The sequence below is a fragment of the Tupaia chinensis genome, unplaced genomic scaffold (assembly GCF_000334495.1).
Source record: "Tupaia chinensis unplaced genomic scaffold, TupChi_1.0 Scaffold000146_1, whole genome shotgun sequence".
NCBI lineage: Eukaryota > Metazoa > Chordata > Mammalia > Scandentia > Tupaiidae > Tupaia > Tupaia belangeri.
Genome location: NW_006159616.1, coordinates 17,763,323 through 17,783,449, shown reverse-complemented (window position 1 = coordinate 17,783,449; position 20,127 = coordinate 17,763,323). Strand labels below are relative to the sequence as shown.

Genomic DNA, 20,127 nt, shown 5'->3' with positions numbered 1-20,127 from the left:
TCCAGGACTTGAACCATGGTCGGTCATGTGAGAGTGTCTAGCACCTTAACCACCACGCCACCTGCTGGCCCCAAGAACTCCACTTCGATACCCAATATTCTTAGGAACTGAGTGTCAAGGAGCAGCGCTATCACCTACCACCACCTGCAGCTTCGCAATGGGGAAGGCCATGCCCAGACCAGCATCTCCTTGCTCACCTCCTGACCCCACTAGGCCAGACGTCCCTGGAGAGTAGGAATCATGCCCTACTCGTCTCTTCTTCCTTCTCCCCCAGCCAAGGGCTTGATGCACGGTCTTTCACACAGCGGAAGCTTGAGTTAAAAGAGGCCACAGAATTGAAAAGAATATTTGTGTCTTATTCTGCTTTTTATCACTGAAAGTCAACTCTTCCAATAGGTGCAAAATATTTTTTTTCCCCACAATTGCCACAAGAAAACAAGAGTGACTGGGCGGGGCTTCATCTTGCATGTGTGTGCACACCCCCATTTTCTCTACCGGCAGGGAAAACGAGCAGGTTCCTCTGGTGGGGGCCAACTGTGTGGGGCCATGACAGCCTGTGGTCCCTCTTCCTACACAAGGACCTTCCTCCTTTCCAACTCAGTCACTCAGGTACTGAAGGTCTTCTCCCACCAGGCCCTGTTCTATGTGGGGCGCAGCAGTGACAAACAGGCAGAGGTCCAGACCTCTATGTCCATTCTGCTGGTGGGGAGGGAGCCAAGAGGACAAATATGTCAGTAAGTTCTTTGGAATACAAAGTTTTTTGAGGGGGGTGTCTATTTTATACAGGTGTCTTTTTCCTTTCCTTTTTTTTTTTTACAAAGAGAGTTTTTGTTTTTGTTTTTGCTATAGGGCGCATGTGCTCGCCGAAAAGAGAGAAACAGAGGGACAGAAAGCGAGAAATCACCCCCGAGGGGGGATGGCCACACCGCAATCCCTTCTCCTCCATTCTCCTCGTGGGATCTTGGGCACGCATGCACACGTGCCTGACCTGAGTTTAAGCCACTGGGTCTGGGACTCGAACCGTGGTCAACTACATGGGAGTCCAGTGACATAACCATTACGCCATCTGCTGGTCCCTTTCCTTTTCTTCAGAGACCTAAAGAAAAAAGGAATTGGAGGGAACACAGGTGCAGGGCGAGGGTGCTCTGTGCCCCTGACACAGCAGTGGGTAGCAGCAAGAGGGGAGAGATGGTGGAAGGTGACCGGGAGGCGGGCAGGGAGGTCTCTGGGAGACAAGATCACGGAGGGCTTGTGAGGGAGACCCAGCACAGCTACAGGACTTCCATCCGGAGTTTGACAGAGCTGCCAAAGGGCCGACTAAGTAGGGGCGAGGCGGCATCTGACCTTTCTGAAAGGACTGCTCGGGCTGCTGTGCTGAGGGAGACTGTTCAGGCAAGGGAAGGGAGGGGCCTGTTCACAATCCTTGTTTAGGCCAGAAGGGACGGTGGGGGAGGTGAGGGGAGCTCAGATCCTGATGTGCTCTGAAGGTGGACCCTAAGTCTTGACTGAGGGTGAGATGGCGAGTCTACAAGAAAGGGCTGAGTCAAGATGACTGCAGGAATTCTGGGTTGGCAACCAGAGGGATGAGACTGTCACTGCAAGGGGTAGGCTATGAGGGGCAGGGGTGGGACAGGGGAGCTCTGTGTTTGACAACCCACTAGAGAGGCCAGCTGTCCCACAGAGACCCTGAGGAGGTGCTGGTCCCAGGTGGCATGGCCCAGATGAATCGGGGAGGAGGAAGCACAGGGTGCAAGGAGGGGCCCTGAGGCACGATGCAGGGGCAAAGGAGCCAGCACGGCAAGGGCACCGATGGGCAGCAGCAGGGGCAGCAAACAAGCCGAGTGTGGCATCCCCGAGGCCACAGGCAGAAGGCTTAGAGGAGGGGCAGATGAACCGTGAGCGCTGCCCCTGCCCACTGGCTTTGGCTACAGTGGTCAGAGGCAACGTGGACAGGACGGAGGCATTTGGAGCAGGTTTGAGAAGGGCTGAGGCGAGGGCTGGAAGCCAGGTGCAGACAGCTGTGGGAGGGGCCGGGTTGAAAGGAATGGGTGCTTGTATAGAGGGCCAGGTGGGGCCTGGGAGAAGACTGGCCTGCTGCTGGTGCCCTTTGGGGCTTCTGCTGGCTGGAGAGACTAAGGACAGTTTGATAGGTGGAACTCCAGTGACCCTGAGTGATGAAAGTCTCTATGACAGCCATTATCCCTTTATTCTTTCCCAACAGCAGGTTAGCCTGCAGAGCCAGGAGGCCCTGGAGGTCCTGGGGTCAGGAGCACAGCCAGCACTCCCCGGAGGCCCTCCTGACTATTAGAGCTGGGGGTGGCTTCACTGATAAACCTATGTGGAGACTGCACATAATTATGTGCACAGGATAGCAAACAAATGTCCAGGTCACGATTTTCTGCAAGAGCAGCATCACACCCACCACCTCGCCCACTAGGGCCATCCAGGGCATGCTCACTCTGTTGCACCGCCCTTTACTTCCCTGGCCAGGGCACCCGTGCCATGGCTGGGGCTAGAGATACAGGCGTGTTCAGAACAGACCAGTCCCTGGCCTCCCTCTGCAGCAGAGGCAGGGTCAGCACCCCAGTCAAGGGCTCGGCAACAATCTCACACCCACCTTTTGCAAACCAAGTGCAGAGTGGTGTTTGGCCGGCTGGAGTGTGGTCCCTGGTGGGTGCCAGGGGCAAGGCTGCATGGAGGCCATCTTGGCAGAAGGTGAGCAGGGACGGGTACCTGATCAAGGCAGCACCAAGGAGGGCATGGGAACAAGACCGGGGTGGGGCAGCAGCATGGAGCAGTATAGCATAGGACAGCCAAGTGAGCTCCGGCAGCTCCAACCTTACAGGGCCTGCGTTCCTGCACTTTGGTTCTGGGGCCCCATGGGAGGGACTAGGGGGTTGTAGGGGGAAGGGGTAGTGCAGAGACCTAAGATAGACATGCAAAAACCTGCCTGCTCCTGCCCAGCTCCTTCCTCCTCCTTTCTTTCTTATAGTTTACTTCTTCCATAAGAGAGACGAGACAGAGAGAGAGAGAGAGAGAGAGAGAGAGAGAGGGGCACACCCCCAACAGGGTCTTCACACTGCTATGTACCCCATCCCCAGCCAGTCCAGATCACAGGCATATGTGTGCGCAGTGTGCACAGGGAGACCTGGAGAATCACACCCAAGGCCCTCCCGGGGCATCCAGCATGGCAGAGTGTGGGGCTGCTAGTGGCTACCTTCTTCTTCCTGTCTGAGGGTGAACTCTGTAATTCTCCTTCCAATTCTAACATTTCTAACATTTAGTTTTTGTTTTTTGGGTTTTTTTAGAGAGAGAGATTTTTGCTATAGTGCATGTGCACTCCCCAGAGAGACAGAGAGACAGAAAGTGAGAAATGACTCCCCAGGGGTAATGGCCATGGTGCAATCCCTTCTCCTCTGTTCTCCTCTCAGGATTTTGTACACACACGTGCATGCACCCGGCATGAGTTTTAAGCTGTTGGGTCCAGGACTTGAATAGTGGTCAACTACTTGGGAGTCCAGCAATGTAACCATCAGGCCATCTGCTGATCCCCACTAAGATATTTGTAATTTTTCTTTTTAAGTAACACAAGCTTACAGTTACCCGCTTTTTCCCTGAGAACACGGTTAGCCATATCCGCCTGATGCTGATAGGAAGTATTCTCCTTTTCACTATTTTCTAGACAATTTTAAGTCTAGATTTTATTTTCTCATTGACTAGTAGTTATGCAGAAGAGTGTTTCTTAATTTCTAAGTGGTTATATTCTTGTTATGGATGCTTAGGCTTAATGGGTTCCACTTTGGGGAATTTATAATTAAAATGTTCTGTGGTCAAATACATGGTCAGGGTTTTAGATGCTCCACTGGCAGTAAGAAAAAGGCTCTCAAGTTCTCCTTAGAATAGATCTCTCTACGATCCTGTAATAATAAAACTAATAGAGTAAATAAAATAAAAAGCAGGGGCTACCTAGAGGAAGAGCAGTAACGCAATATTCTGCAGTTCAGGATAGCTATATGCGAAGGTTCCAAGTTCAAGTCCCGGGACCTCCCTGTACAGGCTAGTGCTGCACATGCCTGTGCTCTGGGCTGGGTGAAAATGGACTACATGTAAAGACCCTGTTGAGGGTGCCTCTCTCTCTGTTCACACAACTTCAGAAGTTAGGGGAAGAACGGGCAAGTGAAGAAATCGAGAGAAAGAGCAGGTCAAGGGGCCATCTCTTCTGCGAAGTCCGTGGGCTTGTCGGAGTTTAGGGGAGACTTGCAGGCTGCCACGTGAGAGGGGCTTGCGTGAGTGCATATGCTCTCTCTTCCCAACAAGCACACACCCCCCCTATTGTGAACCACACTTAAAAAAAATGCAGGTCTCCAGGCTCCAGCCCAGCTCTGCCACATCTAACTCTCCAGTAGCAGGGCCCAGGAGTCTGTGCTGTTAATAAGCGGTTTGCCGCCACAAGCTCTCATCCTGCACCTCCTCCTGGTGCCAGGGAGCCGAAAGCCCTCTAACCCTGCTGATTCCCCGCTCTGAGCAGAGCTACCTTTTACTCAGAATCAATGTAGCTAATTATTGAGGTACTCCTTTCTTTCCTTTTTTTTTTTTTAAAGTATTTGTTCTAGGGCATGTATGCTTGAGAGACAGAGAGAGAAGGAAAGTGAGAAATCATCCCCAAGGAATGGCCATGCCACAATCCCATTCTCCGTTCTCTCAGGATTCTGGGCACGCTCGTACACATGCCTGGCGCGATTTTCAAGCTACTGGGTCTGGGACTTGGACAGCACAGCCAGTTAAGTGAGATCCAGCTGTCTCAATCACCATGCCACTGCGGGCCCCTTTCTGAAACAGAAATGATTCCTGTTTCCCCTCCATTCCTCTTATGCTCTAGAGACCACATACCGGAACCAGAGAAGCAACCAGAACAGCCAGATCATGTCCTGGAAGAGGACCCAACTAGGGCCACATCCAGGCTGCTATAGAGAGGCCTGAAGCTCCCAAAGGTGTGTTGCACTGGGGAGACTGGCCAGGCAGGCTCTCAGCAAAGTTGGTGCTGGGGGTTACGGACAGCCGACCACCTGGAACAGAGCTGCCACTGTCCCTAGATTCTTCCTTGACTAAGCTTCTCAACTCCCTTCCTTTCCTGATTTTTAGGGTCTTTCATGGTGTAATTAAAAGAAAGCTGGCAGGTGGTATGGTGGTTAAGGGTGCTGGACTCCCACATGGCCAACCACGGTTTGAATCCTGGACCCGGCAGCTTGCTTTCTCCCTTCCTCTCTCTCTTCCACCCTCTGGTCACACTAAAATAAATAAAGAAAGTTAAGTAAAATAATTCTTAAAAGAAAAAAAAGAAAGTCACAATAATTAACTGTGGGATTGAGGTTCTCATGCCGGGCACGTGTAAGTGTGTACCCAAGATCCCAGGAGGAGAATGGAGGAGAAGGGAGTGAGACATGGCCATCCCCCCTGGGGGGTGATTTCTTGCTTTCTGTCTTTCTCTGCTATGTCTTTCTGGCGAGTGCATGCACCCTATAGCAAAAACCTCTTTAAAAAGGGGGAGGGGCGGGGGGGGAGGACACCAGGCTTGCTTAGTTAAGGAGATCCAGGAGTGACAAGAAAGATTTAAGAATTAGGAAATACAAAGGGACTTCCCAAAAGTTCATGGAAAATGCATATTAGGAAAAAAAAATATGCATGGGTTTCAAGCATTTTGCACCTGAATACACTTGCACTGGAATTCTATTTTTCCACAAACTTTCTGAAGTTTCCAAGTATTCTGGGGAGGGAAATACATTCTGTGGGCTCTAGACTTAAATTCCTTGGGGACGGTATATGTCATTAATGGTTATGTTGCTGGACTCCCACATAGTCAACTGTGGTTCAAGTCCTGGACCCAGCAGCTTAAAACTCAGGTCTGGCATGTGTGTGTGTGTGTGTGTGTGTGTGTGTGTGTGTGTCCAAACCCAAGAGGAGAATGGAGAAGGGACTGTGACATGGCCATCGCCCCCTGGGGGGTGTGTGTGTGCAATTTTTCACTTTCTGTCTGTCTCTCTGGCAAGCACCCTATAGTAAAAATCAATAAATAAAATAAATTGTCTCCTGCCAGTTTCTTTTTTAGGGCAGAACATTACAACAGTGGTTCTGCCCTAGGTACCCGTCAGACTCCCCTGGGGAGCTTTAAAGCCTTGTACCCGGCAGAGGCCAGGTGGTGGTTTAGGAAAGGCCAGGATTTGTGTTCCAGAAACTTCTGCATGTATATATACCCCGTGCGTGTGTGTCCATGATCTGGACTGGTGAGAATAGGGTGGATCACAGCATAAAAGTCTTGTTTGGGGTGCCTCTCCCCGCCACCCATGAAAGTAAGAGAGAAAATCATAAAGCAAACTAACAAACACCTCCCAGCACCTGGGCCTCTCCAGCAGTGTCTGGGCCGACTGTTCGGGTGAGCCTAGGTGTCTGCATTTTGCAGTTTTCCAGATGATCCTAGCAAGTAGCAGGGAAGAGGTCATGGATTTATGACCTCCCGGGAACGTGAAAGACCAGCACCCCAACTTTAACCTGTGTCAGCGAAGGAGAGGAGCATGAACCGCATCTGAGGAGGAGCTGGCCAACAGGGCAGGCCTGGCACATGGCCGAGAGGAGGGCGGGGCTCAAACAAAGGGCCACTCCACGCAAAGGGAGGGATGTTCCTCCCTTGGTAAGGGACAGAGGCAAGGAAGGCACCCTAAGATGTGACGAAACCATCCACCAAGGCCACCGCTCAGTGTACTGGATGGTCCGTGAGCTACAGCACTGAGCAGCACCATGGAGGGCCCAGGGGAAAGGATGTCACTTCTCCAGGAAGAAATGCTCGGAAATTGCAAAGAGCATGATTTATTATTTAAAAGAGCACATTCAATAATAAGTCAGCTGGATGGTCAGGGATGAGCCACGGGGCTAGAGGCCAGGACGAGGAGTCAGAGTTGAGTAAGCAAAGGGAGCGGCCAGAAAACCACAGTCCCTGGACTTCTCGACAACGCTATAGGCCAGAAGATACGGAGCCCTCCTCTAAGCCCCGTGGGGAAGCGGTGCCCCCTGCATGTGCTACTCAACTAGGACATAATTCTGGACATACAAAGCTCAGAAGAATAACAAAGAATATCCCCCTGAACAGTTCCCTATCGTCATCAGTAAGTCCAGCAGGCCTGCCAGCAGGTGTGGCCTTGGAGTGTGTTCTGCTTTACCTCCACTGGGTCCTCCTCTGCCATGTGGCTGGGACACTGAAGGATGGTGTAAAGTCGTGCACCACACAAAAAGGGCAGGCCCTGGAAGGCAGGATAGCAGGGCAAAAGGAGGCTGAGTCCCCAACACTGTGGAACTGCCACATCAGTCCTGTGGCTGGTCCTATAGCCTAGTGGTTATGGGAGCTAGATTAATAAGTTGATACTTAAAGAATGAACTGTCTCAGAGCAGGTGGAGTAGTGGTTAAGGTGCTGGATTCCCACATGACCGACCATGGTTTGAGTCCCAGACCTGGTGGCTTCAAAATCACTCCAGATATGTGTGCATACATGCCCACAGTCCCAAGAGGAAAAGGGACTGCAGCCATGAACCCTGTGTGTGTGGGAGGGGTGATTTCTCGCTTTCCTTGTCTCCGTCTCTCTGTCTTTCTCCAATGAACGCAAAAACTAAACAAACAAACAAAACACTATGGCAAAATAAATAAATAAAATAACCATCTCTGTCGAAGCCACTGCTGTTTGGGCCTCTCCTCGTTTTATGTTATCTTTCATAGGACAATATAGCTATGTTCCACCAAAACCAGTCAAGGAAAAAAAATCAAAGACCCCTGATCCAGGACATCTATCCCAGGTGAGAGGCAAAGGATGTCCCAGGAGGGCAGCTGAGAGACGTCCAATTTGAAGGCAGAGGCTAGCACACTCCAGGGAAAACTGGCACCAAACAGCCATCTTGCAAGCATGACTGACTGTATTGAGAAGCATTTTACAGGGCTCCTGGAGGGCGTGGAGAGACTTAGGTGGATACTTGAGGTCACGGAGAGAAGGCAGTACTCAGCTACTGCAGTAACAACGCAACGCTGGGACCGGCTCAGTATTCTACCTGGCGCGGCAGTGAATGGCATTTAGGCCGAAATCCCCTCAAGGACAGCGATAAGAGATGAACACTTGGGATCATGGACTACTGTACCAGTGGCGACAGCTATAGTCATTGAGAGTAAAGGGAAGATGAGAGTTGTGTTTGTCAAAAGCCACTTTGATCAATTCCACATCTTACTTAAAAATGAGGCCAGCCCCATAGCCTAGTAGTTATAGGAGATAGATTCCACATGGCCAACTGCAGTTCGAATCCCAGGCCCAGTGGCTTATAAAGCATACCAGGCACATGTGTGTGCATGCCAAAAATCCCTACAAGACAGAGGCCTGCAAGTGACATGGAGGTTAAGGTGCCTACATTCCACATGGCTGTCTGCATGGTTCAAGTCCTAGACCCAGCAACTTGAAAACAATCACGCCAGGGGCATGTGCATGCAAGCCCAAAAATCACGAGAGGAGAATGGAGGGAAAGGAACTGCAGCACAGACATCTCCCCAGGGGGTGCTTTCTCACTTTCTCTCTCTCTCTGACTCTCTCTGGTGAGCACACATGTCCTACAGCAGAAACTAAAAACTAAACAAAACAAAATTCCTACAGGATGGAGAAATAGAGAAGGGATTATGGCATGACCACACCCCGCAGAGGGGGTGCCTTCTTCCTCTCTTCAACCTCTTATGAGCACACCCACCCTCTGGCAATGAAAATGAGTAAATAATGAAGTGCCAACCAAAAAAGCCAAGGCCTCTAAAAAATGAGAAGCAAGCAATGCACATTGAGGGCTGGCTCCATGGTGCAGGGGTAACACACTGCTCAAGAGAAGGCAGAGTGGCCATTCCATGACCTAGTGGTGAAGGGAGCCAGATCCCGCATGGCTGACCATGGGATTCAGATCCTGGCCCAAGCAGCTTAGAAAACACTCTGGGTATGTGTATATGCATGTCCTAAATCCCAGGAAATTAGAGAAAAAGGAAATGGAAGAGAAGGAATTATGGGGTGAGTATACCACATTTGAGTGGTACTTTCTCTCTCTCCCTCTCCCTATATGGATCCTCTAATAATTAAAAAGAGGAGGAGAGAAGTTGGATGCCACATGGAAACCGGAGTGCCAATTCCCGGCCCAGCAGCCTGAGACATGCCTCGCACATACATCAGAGCCTAAGTCCAGCAGGCTGGAGGACTAGAAGAAGAGAATTGCAGTAAGACCAGACCCCTGTGGAGGGTCATCTCTCTCTCTCACACATACCCATGTGTGGGCACAAGCTCCATTGTGAATAAAGGAAAAGAAAAAAGGAATGCATATTGAAAACTCCTTTGCCGTCTCCTCGGAATGGAGCAACTTGCTAACCCCCAAGAACTTCCTCACTCGGGGTCTGGAGTCCCACAGTTATCTGCCAGGTCACCTCTTTGGGCTGTACAACCACAACAGTGGTGGTGGGGAAAGCGGGGAGTGGAGGAAGGAGTAGGGAGGAAACTGGTATTTTTCTGGACTTCCACCCAGCACTCTCAGGAGGACCAGGCCGGAACCACGTAATGATTCACTCAGGATACAGAAGGCAGAAGTCAAAAGCTTGTGCTCCTCCAGAGAATCCTTCCATTCAGAACTCCAGAGTCAAGCTTCCCTCCAGGCACATGAACAGGGCTGTCCTCAGCTTCCTCTGGATCGTCCCCCAGGTCTTTTCTATTCCCTCAATTAAGGATAGGAGGTTCCATCCCGCCAACAGGAAAGGAGAAACAAGCTCGTGTCCTGCTGGAGCCACGGGAGCCCACCTGCTCTCTTTCTAGCCCACCTTCCAGGAGTCTGTCATGACCAAGACCTGTGACTAAAGCCCTCGAGACCAGGGCTGGCTGATAACGTGAAATCACAGAAAATGGCACTCAGCCCAGGTTTTCAAAGACACATCACGTTACAGAAGTACAGAATAAAGGCTCAGCATCCATTTGAGATCATTTTTTTCTTCTGCAACAGGCATTGATTAAATTACACTTCAGCAAATCACTTGATTCAAGTGATTTTTGGATGGCACTGCTGTCAACAGTACTCTATGGGAAAATATAATAAAATCACAGTTCTTTGGTGTTTTCAATATGGGGTTCATTTTATTCATTCACTCTTGGTGAGTTACTCGGCACTGTTAAGAGATGTTAGTTTTGTTTAAATGATCAGACATAGCTTTATAAATCATGGGCACAAAACACCTACTAAAGTAGGCATTCAGTATTATAAAGCTAAAATAAACACTTTAAATTTTTTTTAAGTTTCTTTTTTTTTCCTTAGTGAGAGATTTTTGCTATAGGGAGCATGTGCTTGCCAGAGAGAGAGAGACAGAGAGAGAGAGAGACAGAAAATGAGAAATTACCCTCCAGGGGGATGGCCATGCCACATTCCCTTCTCCTCCATTCTTCTCTTGGGACCTTAGGCATGCACACACTTGCACCCGGCATGAAGTTTAAGCTGCTGGGTCCGGGACTCAAACCTTGGTGGAGAACATGGGAGTCTAGTCACATAAGCATTACATCATCAGCTGGTCCCCAATTATTTTGGTTTATTTCCTTATTTCTTCCACGAATGAGAGAGAGAGAGAGAGAGAGAGAGGCAGGCACCCTTAATAGGGTCTGGGTGCTGCAATCCACCCCCAGCCTGAGCCAGCCCCGTACCAGGGGCTCACATGTGCCTGGCATACTCCGGGAGGTTCCTGGGCGCAAACCCAGGGCCCTTCCCATATGGGTCACCCTCGTAGTGTCACGTTTTACCACTGTGCCATCATTCAGCCCTCATTGTAAACCCTTCTTAAATACATTTAAAAAAAACCATGTCTCTATCCAATGAAGCAGCTTGAACTCCATAAATAAACACCGCAGGTGACAGACTCCTGAGGGGGTTTCCCAAGTCTCTCGCCCCTTTCATCTCACTGATGCTTTTCAGCATGGAAAGGAAAAAGACTGGGCTTAATTTAAGCATGTGGACTTTCCACCTAGGAGGCGGTAGCGATGAAAATGCCACGGTTAGCAAAACACTTTCAAAATGTGGACAAAATAAGCAAAAACTGTAGAAGTTTCCTGTGGAATGGAGCTGTGTGAAATTCTAACAATTCTTCAGGGAACCAGCAGGTGGCATGGTGGTTCAGGCACTGGACTCCCACATGGCCAACCATGGCATGAGTCCCAGACTTGGCAGCTTGCTTTCTCACTTTCTCTCTCTCTCATGTGTGTGCAAATGTGTCCTGTAGCAAATTTTCAAAATAATAATAATGAGGTTAAATAAATAATTCTTAAAGACAAACCAAAAACTGCAGTTACAGAAGCTTGGGCTTGGGATGGCTCAGCTCAGAAGGGGCTGTTGCCCCCTGGGATTCGAGAGGGTGGAGGAAGACAGGGACCAGTGAGGAGGGAGAACCAGCAAAAGCGTATGCAGTCACGGCTGTTTCCGGGGCAGCATACTGTCACCACAGTCGCGGGCCCAGGAAGTACTGTTTGTTAATGAAGTGGAGCTTCCCATGGGCAAGACTCGAAGTAGCCGGACTTCAGGGCAGTGCAGCCAGCACTTAGTGGAAAGAGCAAAACAATCATAAAACTGATAAAACACAGACACGGGGATTAGGTAAAAGAAACAAACGTTAAAATATATCTTAAATCGGGGCCCACACTGATTCTGACAGGCCCGGGGCCTGTTATCCTTCACCCTGAAGTAATCTGCATCTCTCATTCAGAAAACAGGGACAGCAGCTCTCCCCTTATCCACAGCGGATGCCTGAAACCAGGGATGGTACCCAACCCCACACATGACTACGTTTTTTCCTGTGCATACATACCTGTGATACAGTTCAGTTTATGAGTTAAGCACAGTAAGACATGATTAAAAAAGAACCGAAAATAAAGTAGAGTAATTACAACCTGAAGTCCAAGTTATGTGAATGCGGTCTCTCTCGGTATCTTATTGTACTCCACTCACCTATTTCCTGGTTGACAGCAGGTAACTGAAAGTCCCGAAAGCTAAACCACAAGCGAGTGGGGAGTACGGTGTCTGCAAAGTGCCCCTCTGACCGTGTAGGGTGTGGGAGCTGACACAAGAATAAAATCTACTCCCTGTTCTTTAAGTGTCTCTGTACAAATACCAATGTAACCCTGCACAGTGATGCCATCTGAGCTGAGTTTCCTCATTGGAAAAGAAAGGAGAAGTTGGTATTCCAGGGAATTAGAAATGAGTGGTAGTGGGCCAGCAGCTGGCATAGTGGTTAAGGCACTAGATGCCCACAGGGCTGACTGGGCTGAGGCCTGGGCCCAGAGGCTTGAAACTCACACCAGGTGCAGGCACATTCCCAAAATCCCAGACGGGACTGTGGCATGGCCATCCTCCCTGGGGGCTGATCTCCCACTTTCTCTCTCTCTGTCTCTTTCTAGCAGGCACATGCACTTTATAGCAAAAATCTCTCTAGGGGGCCAGCAGGTGGTGTGGTGGTTAAGGGTATTGGATTCCCACATGGCTGTCCATGGGTCCTGTCCCAGACCTTGCAGCCTGCTTTCTCACCTTCTCTCACTCTCTCTCTCTCTATCTCTCTCTCTGTCTCTCCCTCTCTGGTCAAATTAAAATAAACAAATAAATAAATAAATGAATAAAATTAAATGGAAAAAAAAAGTTAAATCTCTCTAAAAAAAAAGAAAAGAAATGAGTGGTATTAAACAAAAGTACGTGTCATGCCTAGGAAAGAGGAATAACCAGATGTGCCCAGAACAGCTAGGCCCAAATTTTGTCACCCACGCCGCCTTCATAACTTCTGCTCTGGCCTGAACCACTTAACCACTTACTCCTGATTTTTCTTCAAATTGATGTTTTTTTTTTTTTTAAAGTTTCCTTTAGCTTCACAAAAATGACAAGATCCATGAAATTATAGATATGATGTGCCACTTACAGTTGCCCTAAAGCATGAAAACTAATTATATAGCTTTAAAGTAAAAAATGTCCCTGGGACCCTGCTTGGCACAGCGGTAAAGCGCTGCTCAGGAGACGCTGGCTCCTGTATGGCAACCACAGCGGGACTTCCAAACAGGCTGGCCCGAGACACCCCGGGCAAGTACACGAGTGCCCAGCCCCGACGGGCTAGAGGAGGAAGGGAATCACAGCACGACTGCACTCCATAGCGGGTGCTCATCCCTTCCAGCCTTCTCTCACATGCGAGCTTCCATGTATATACACTCTATCTGAGTAAAAGAAAAAAAAAAAATCGTTTAAAGGGTTCCTCCGCAAACCTAGAGCTAAGTCCTCTTATGTTCTGGCCATGTTTTCCCAAACTCTAGTAAAGCATGAGCTGGGAACTTTAAGGACTGAACTGTTTGAGGTGGGAGCTACTTTTATTAGGAAAATAAAAAAATAAATGCAAATATCAGAGGCAAAACCACTTTTAACTAGCCACTCTTCATTAGTGGGTCATGATGTTATTCTCTGGCTCCTGTGAGCCCTGTGCCTGCCCCACGGGCAGTGATTACACATCTCATGGTTATAGGGTCCCAGAGTTGTGTAGGACCCGCCACTGGGATGTAGCAACCCATTAGATTTCATTTCCAATTCTAAAAACAGGCACCCGCAGTATTTCAATAATTCATTATGCAACATCTTAAAAGTTTAAATTCATACTCCACTAAACACAAGAGCTTAAATGGGGTCCGACAGCAACACAGTTTCCTGGGGGATCAGCAAGGAGGCAGCGGGCAGAGAGGGGGCAGACAGAGCCACTTATTTCTTACCTCCGTGCACGAAGCCATGCAGGGTACAGTCTGAAGGCCCCACCAGGTGGATCAAGCTGGACTGGCTGTAGCTGACAGTGTTCGGCTCTGGAATTGCAAAGGAGAGAGATCAGTCGTTGGCGACATGGCTCCCAGGGCCGAGCGGTCTGGCAGGGCTGGGACTGCCTGACGTGTGCACAGTCACCGAAGGCGTCTGACTGCTGTCCACTTAGATGTGGTTTCTCTACGGCTACAGCTGGTGAGGGGGAAGGCTTTCACGGATTAATTAGCCATTCTGTGAGCGGGTCATGACGTTAGTCTCAGAAGACGTCAGCACCCCCACAAGGCCCTGCCTGTGGCAGCCACTAAATGTCTCGGAGTGGTAAGTCTTGGGGTTGCATGTGACCTGGGCCTGGATATAGTTATCCATTTGATTTTCTTTCCAACTTTATAAAAAGCAATAGCAGTGTTTCTGTAGTGTCCTTTGCCAGCCCTCGGTCCCTAAACCGGCCCTGGAAGCTACAGCACAGGTATGCGACTTTGCCCTCTGCCTAGCCGGCCCTCTCACTTCCCCCAGTTACTGCTTTGTCACTGCAAATCACCCCAGAGCAGCACAGCCCTCAGGGCAGCTTCATTCCCTCAATGCTGATACTGATACATAGAGATGAGGCTGCACTTAAGGGAGAAAAAAGATGAAATGAAGTCTTGTCCACAGAAGGCGGTCCTTATTCCTCAATGCTCCACTTTCTAAACAGGTGTAGGTAAAACTGATACAGTGTGCCCCAAGCAGACACCAGTGTCCCCGACCAGGTGTGCACCTGTGCTCCTAAGGCAGGTGTATGCACATCCACCTGCCCAAAGCCTTCTGGTCAGGGACCAGCCCTCATCTGCTTGCTGCCTGGCACAGCTGGTGGTCAAAAAGGGCAGCCCAACCCTGCTCCAGCAAGACCTTTGCTGCTGAACAAGCCAGCCTGCTGGGCCCTGAACGACCGAGACACATTCCAGATGAACGCAGGTATTGATATCATACTTCCCCCATCTGGCCTCAGACAAGCAACGGTTTTTGGTAGCAAAAACACTGGAGGAACAACGGGGTCCTGACTCAGAAGCTGATACCTGGGGTCTCCTAAGTGCCAACTGTCACCTCGGAGACTTCGAGGTTATGAGTAACGTGGGTCCGTCCAAAATGTATATGTTGAGGTCCTAAATCCTAGTCCCTCAGAGGTTGCTTGTATGTGGAGACAGGTCTTTGAAGAGGTAATTAAGTTAAAACAAGGTCGTTAGATTGAAGCCATCATCCAAAACGGCTGGTGTCATGAGATTAGGTCACACGGAAGGATAACGTGTGAAGGACCAGGAGGACGAACAGCTATCAGCCACAGGGGAGAGGCCTCAGATGGAACCTGCCTATCAACACCCTAATCTCATACTTCCAGCCCCCAGAACAGGGAGACAATAAACCCCTGCTGTAAAGTCCCCCAGTCTACGGCTCCTGGCTGCTGCAGCCCAGGCAAACCAACGTTGCTACATTCCCTGCGGGATTTCGAACTCTACTGGTTGTCTGATGTTATCATAAAACAAAAAATAAATCACAATTCAGGTGAGCTGGGGCCTTAGATATTCACGTCCACACCTGGAGACCTTTGCTTTCAAGGCCGTCAAGGTGGAGTGAGCTGAGTCCCATATGCAGGGCACATGTGTTGGGGGGCAGGGCCCAGTCACCAAGACACTCACAGCCAGGAAGGGGCTTGGGCTGCATCAGGGAGCCAGGCGGCAGCTCCGACTCTGCAGCAGGGGGATCTAGTTCTTATCTCTCAGTCAGTCCCTATTCACCATGGGTTTCTTTCTTTCTTTCTTTTTGAAGAGTTTTTTTTGCTATAGGGCGCGTGTGCTCGCCAGACAGACAGAGAGAGACAGAGAGACAGAAAGCGAGAAATCACCCCCCAGGGGGCATGGCCACACTGCAATCCCTTCTCCTCCCTTCTCCTCTCGGGATCTTGGGCACGCACGCACACGTGCCCAGCATGAGTTTAAGCCACTGGGTCTGGGACTCGAACCGCAGTCGACTACATGGGAGTCCAGCGACATAGCCATTACACTAACTGCTGGTCCCCTTCACCAGGGGTTTCTGAGGACTGGTCCACTCCCCTGCCCTTGTCCTGGTCACCATGTTTGACTGTCAGCTGTCATGTACCCCCCCATCCCTGCCTTGGGCTCTGCTGGGGTGAAGCCAAGTGTCAGGGCATGTAGGAAGAGGTGCCCTGTTATGGAGTCAGGAGAAGAAAGGAGGAGTCCTTCCTCAGAAGCCACAATCTGGGCACGTGCTCACCCAGCCCACCCTCCTGGATCGATGAGGGGTCTTCACGTCTAGGCACTTCCTGCTAGAGAAGCTGGTGCCCAAGGATAGGATGCTCTCCTCAGCCAACAGCCCCCAGCGAGGGTGTTCCAACACGGACTCCTGGAAGGGGCCCATGGGTGTCCCCTGACGGCTGCTGGATCTGTGGCTCTGACCTGTGTCTTTGACCCACGGGAGGAGACGCTTATCCTCCCAGCCGCCACTTCAGTGCAGACCTTCCAGGACCTGGGGGATCCAGAACAGCCTGGTGTCTCCAGCAACATTTAGGGCACCCTGAAGTGCTCTAAAAGATACCAGGGGGGGTGCTGAGAGGACAGGCCTCTGTCTCTCCAGGCTTCTCCCTGCTTCTGTCCCACTTCTCGTCCTCACTTGCCCCAGAAGTGGGAAAAAGGAAAGGAGAAGCCCACATCCTTGTCATTGTAAGGAAGGTGCGGGTAACAGTCACTACCCAGCTAGGGCCCAGACACCAGGAGCCTGCCTGGGGAGATGTGGGGAGGGCACAGCCACAAAGTCATGAAGGACGCTGACGATGGCCCCCTCTGTTCATGACCATCGGGGAATGCTCCATCGGCACTGCCCAACCCCACAGCCCTGCACTCAGAGAATGTCTCCCTTTGGAGGTCTCTCTGTAAAGCAGGCAGGCCCCCTAGCCAAATAAAGGCTACTCTGCGCTGCCTTTATTTGCTTAGTGTCTGACTCAGAAAAGACATGAAAATAACTATTTTTGAGCATGAATGGAAACTAAACCCCTCAAGTTTAGATCCATCTCAGTAACTGCTTTGATCAGCTATGAGACTTTCATGTGGACAATGACAAAATAATTTTATTATTATTATTTCAAACTTAATTTAAAATTGTATTAAAAGATCTTTGTCAGTTGGGGCCAGCAGGTGGAATAATAGTTAAGGTACTGGATTCCCACATGGGTGAGACCTGTGTTCAAATCCTGAACCCAGTGGCTTGAAATTCATGATGGGTGCAGGTGCACACGTGCCCAAAATCCCAAAAGGAAAATGGAGAAGGGACTGGGGCATGGCCATCCTCCCCCTACCCTGGGGTAATTCCTGCCCCCCCCCGGGGGGTGATTTCTCACTTTCTCTCTCTGCATCTCTCTCTGTCTCCAGTGAGCACACATGCCCTATAGCAAAAATCTCGAAAAACAAAAACAAAAAAGCCTTTGTCAGGTCAAATGCCTGCTCATTCAAATGACAAGCAATTTGAAATAACTCTAATGCCTCTGTCAGAGAGATGCCCTCACTGCTCTGTAGTAATGTTTAAAAATATTAGTTAAACCATGTGCAATAATTCAACATTCTTGTCACTTACGTTGAAGAACGTTTATTAAGCAGACACAACAAATTTCTCATGGGGAAGGAAATACGCCCCTACACCTGCACTCCAAGCCCTCCTTCCTTCGACCATAAGCTGGAACTGCACCAGGGCTCTGCAGGGCAGGCACCTCCTAAGAAGGGAGCACTGCCCTTGCTCATTCTCAGTGGCTTCTCCTGTGTTCTGGCATGTTCTGCATCTCGGGTGAACCACGGGAACATGAGGAAAGGCTACGCTAACACAGGGTTAAGACCAAGGGACTTGGTCTAGTAGCTGTTGGTGTCGTCTTAACAAATGGACCACTTGGTAGCAGGGGTGGAGTGCTACCCAAATGCAAACCTTCTTCTGGGCCCAAAAGGGATGCTATTTACCATCATCCTAGCTTAAAGGGTGGGCCGGGGCCGGCAACGTGGCCTGGTAGTTAACGAAGCCAGATATTAGATGGCTGACCCTAAGGTTGGAATCCTGGCCTAAGTAGATTGAAAGAGATCCTGGGTGTGTGTGTGTGTGTGTGCCCCAAATCCTAACAGGATGGAGAAATGGAGGAGAAGGGATTGTAGCATGACCACACTCCACTGAGGGGTGCTTTCTCTGTCTTCCTCTGTCAAATTAAAAAAAAAAAAAAAAGGGACCAGCAGAGGGCATAATGGCTATGTCACTGGACTCCCATGTAGTTGACCACAGTTCAAGTCCCAGACCTGGTGGCTTAAACTCATGCCTGGCACATGTGCGTGCATGCCCAAGATCCCAAGAGGAGAAGGAAGGAGAAGGGATTGCGGCATGGCCATCCCCTCTGGGGGGTGATTTCTCGCTTTCTGTCTCTGTCTTTCTGGTGAGCGTATGCGCCCTATAGCAAAAACCTCTTCCCCCCGAAAAAAAAAGAAAGAAAAAAAAAGACAGACTTATATCAAAAGTCAAGTTAAGGTATGGTATTTCCACCCACAAATGTTTGTTCTTTAAAGAATTATTTACTTAATTTTATTTATTATTACTATTTTTTAATTTGCTACATGTACTCACCAGAGAGAGACAAAGAGAGAAGGAAAGTGAGAAAGCAAGCGGCCAGGACTGGGAATCAAACCACAGTTGGCATGTAAGAGTCTAGTGCCTTAACTACCACACCACCTGTTGGACCCACTAATGAATGTTGTGAGAGGCAGCAAGGTGGGGTGAGAAAGTAACAAAATATCCCAGGCTTGAGAATCATGCCTGGAAAGCAGGCTGCGTGTGGCGACTGTCACATGGAACTGACTGGAAGCAAACATATCAGAGGCCGGCCAGCCTTGGTGGCACAGACCTCAGCACCCTGAACAGCAGTGCTGGAAGCTACAGGGCTGAGCGCAGGCTGGACCCTTGGCCCCGCAGACCTGAAACATGCTGGGCATGTGCCCAAGATCCTAACATGCTGGAGGGCTTGGGGAAGGGGACTGCAGCATGACGTAACCCTGTTGAGAGTGCCCTTCACCCATCTTGTGCAGAAATGTACTCTCTATCATAAAACAAAATGTTCTTCATTTCCATCACTGCTTGAGCCAGGGGCTCCTGTGTGGCTCCTGCTCTTTTCTGTCCCAGTTGAGGGAGTTTATCTCCTGCACCCTCTTTCACCACCATACGATGGGGCGCGAGGACAGAGCGCTCATCAGTTCGCCAGCTGCAGGACCATGAGCCACTGCATCTACACTCAGCGGAGAAGGTGGCACAGGACCCAGCACAGGTCCACAGGCCTCGGAGGTCAATGCCACAGCTGAGTAGGACTTTAGGTGATCACCCTTGAGAGTGATCAGAGTTTTCTTATGTCCAAAGAATGAAATAATGCACAGATAACACCACGGCCTGAAAGTCAGGAAGCCACATGGGAGACCTGGGTTTGGTTCCCAGGCCCACCTGAATATACCAGACGTGGTTGTGAGCACCTGCATTCCTAGCTAATAGGGAAGTTGGAGCATGAGGATCGTAACCCAGCAAGACCCTGTCAAAGATACTTCTGTTCATCCCTTTCCCCATCTCTCTCCACCTCCCTCTTTTCTCACAAAGGAGAAAAAAAGAATAAAACAGGACAGGATCAGGCAGAGACAACTACTGATAAATGGTCACCAAACCTGCCTGTTTACCCTCTCTGTACACAGCAAGACTGTGTCTCCTGGTCAACTCTGCAGGCATGAAGGATGCATCACCCAGGCCCTGCCACAGGGGCATGAGGAGAAGAGCCATATGCCACTGCCAGGCTGACCCAGTGAAACCTCAGATGCATGAGCCTCCCTTCTCCTCTGTCCCCTGCCAAGTAACCTCCAAATCTGCCTGTTAAAGATGACGTTACAAGGCTGAAAGGGTCTAAATCCCAGAATGCTCAGTGTTTGGAGGAGGCCCAGCCCTGATCAGAAAACCCTATGTGGGGGCCAGCCCCCAAACCTGGTGATTAAGGGAGCATGATACCACAGCTGACTGCACGATTCGAACCCTGGCCCTGATGGTGTGAAAAATAAGCTAGGGGCATGCGTGTGCATGCCCCAAATCTCGGCAGGACGCAAAACGAGAGGAGAAAGATAGTGGCACGACTATGCCCCATTTCTCCCTCTCTCACTTTTTGGCAAATGCACCTGCTCTTTGCCGCCGCCGCCCCCCCCCCTCCGCCCCCAACCACCC

The 20,127-nt window shown here is 50.0% G+C and overlaps 1 protein-coding gene across 1 annotated transcript in view; it reads right to left on the bottom strand.

Moving 5' to 3' along the window:
- ACOT7 (acyl-CoA thioesterase 7) overlaps positions 1 to 20,127 on the bottom strand; it is a 139,117-nt gene that overhangs the window by 53,697 nt on the left and 65,293 nt on the right. The window contains exon 6 of the mRNA XM_014586603.2: positions 13,821 to 13,907. Coding sequence (XP_014442089.2) covers positions 13,821 to 13,907 — 87 coding nt within the window. The remainder of the gene's footprint in view (positions 1 to 13,820; positions 13,908 to 20,127) is intronic.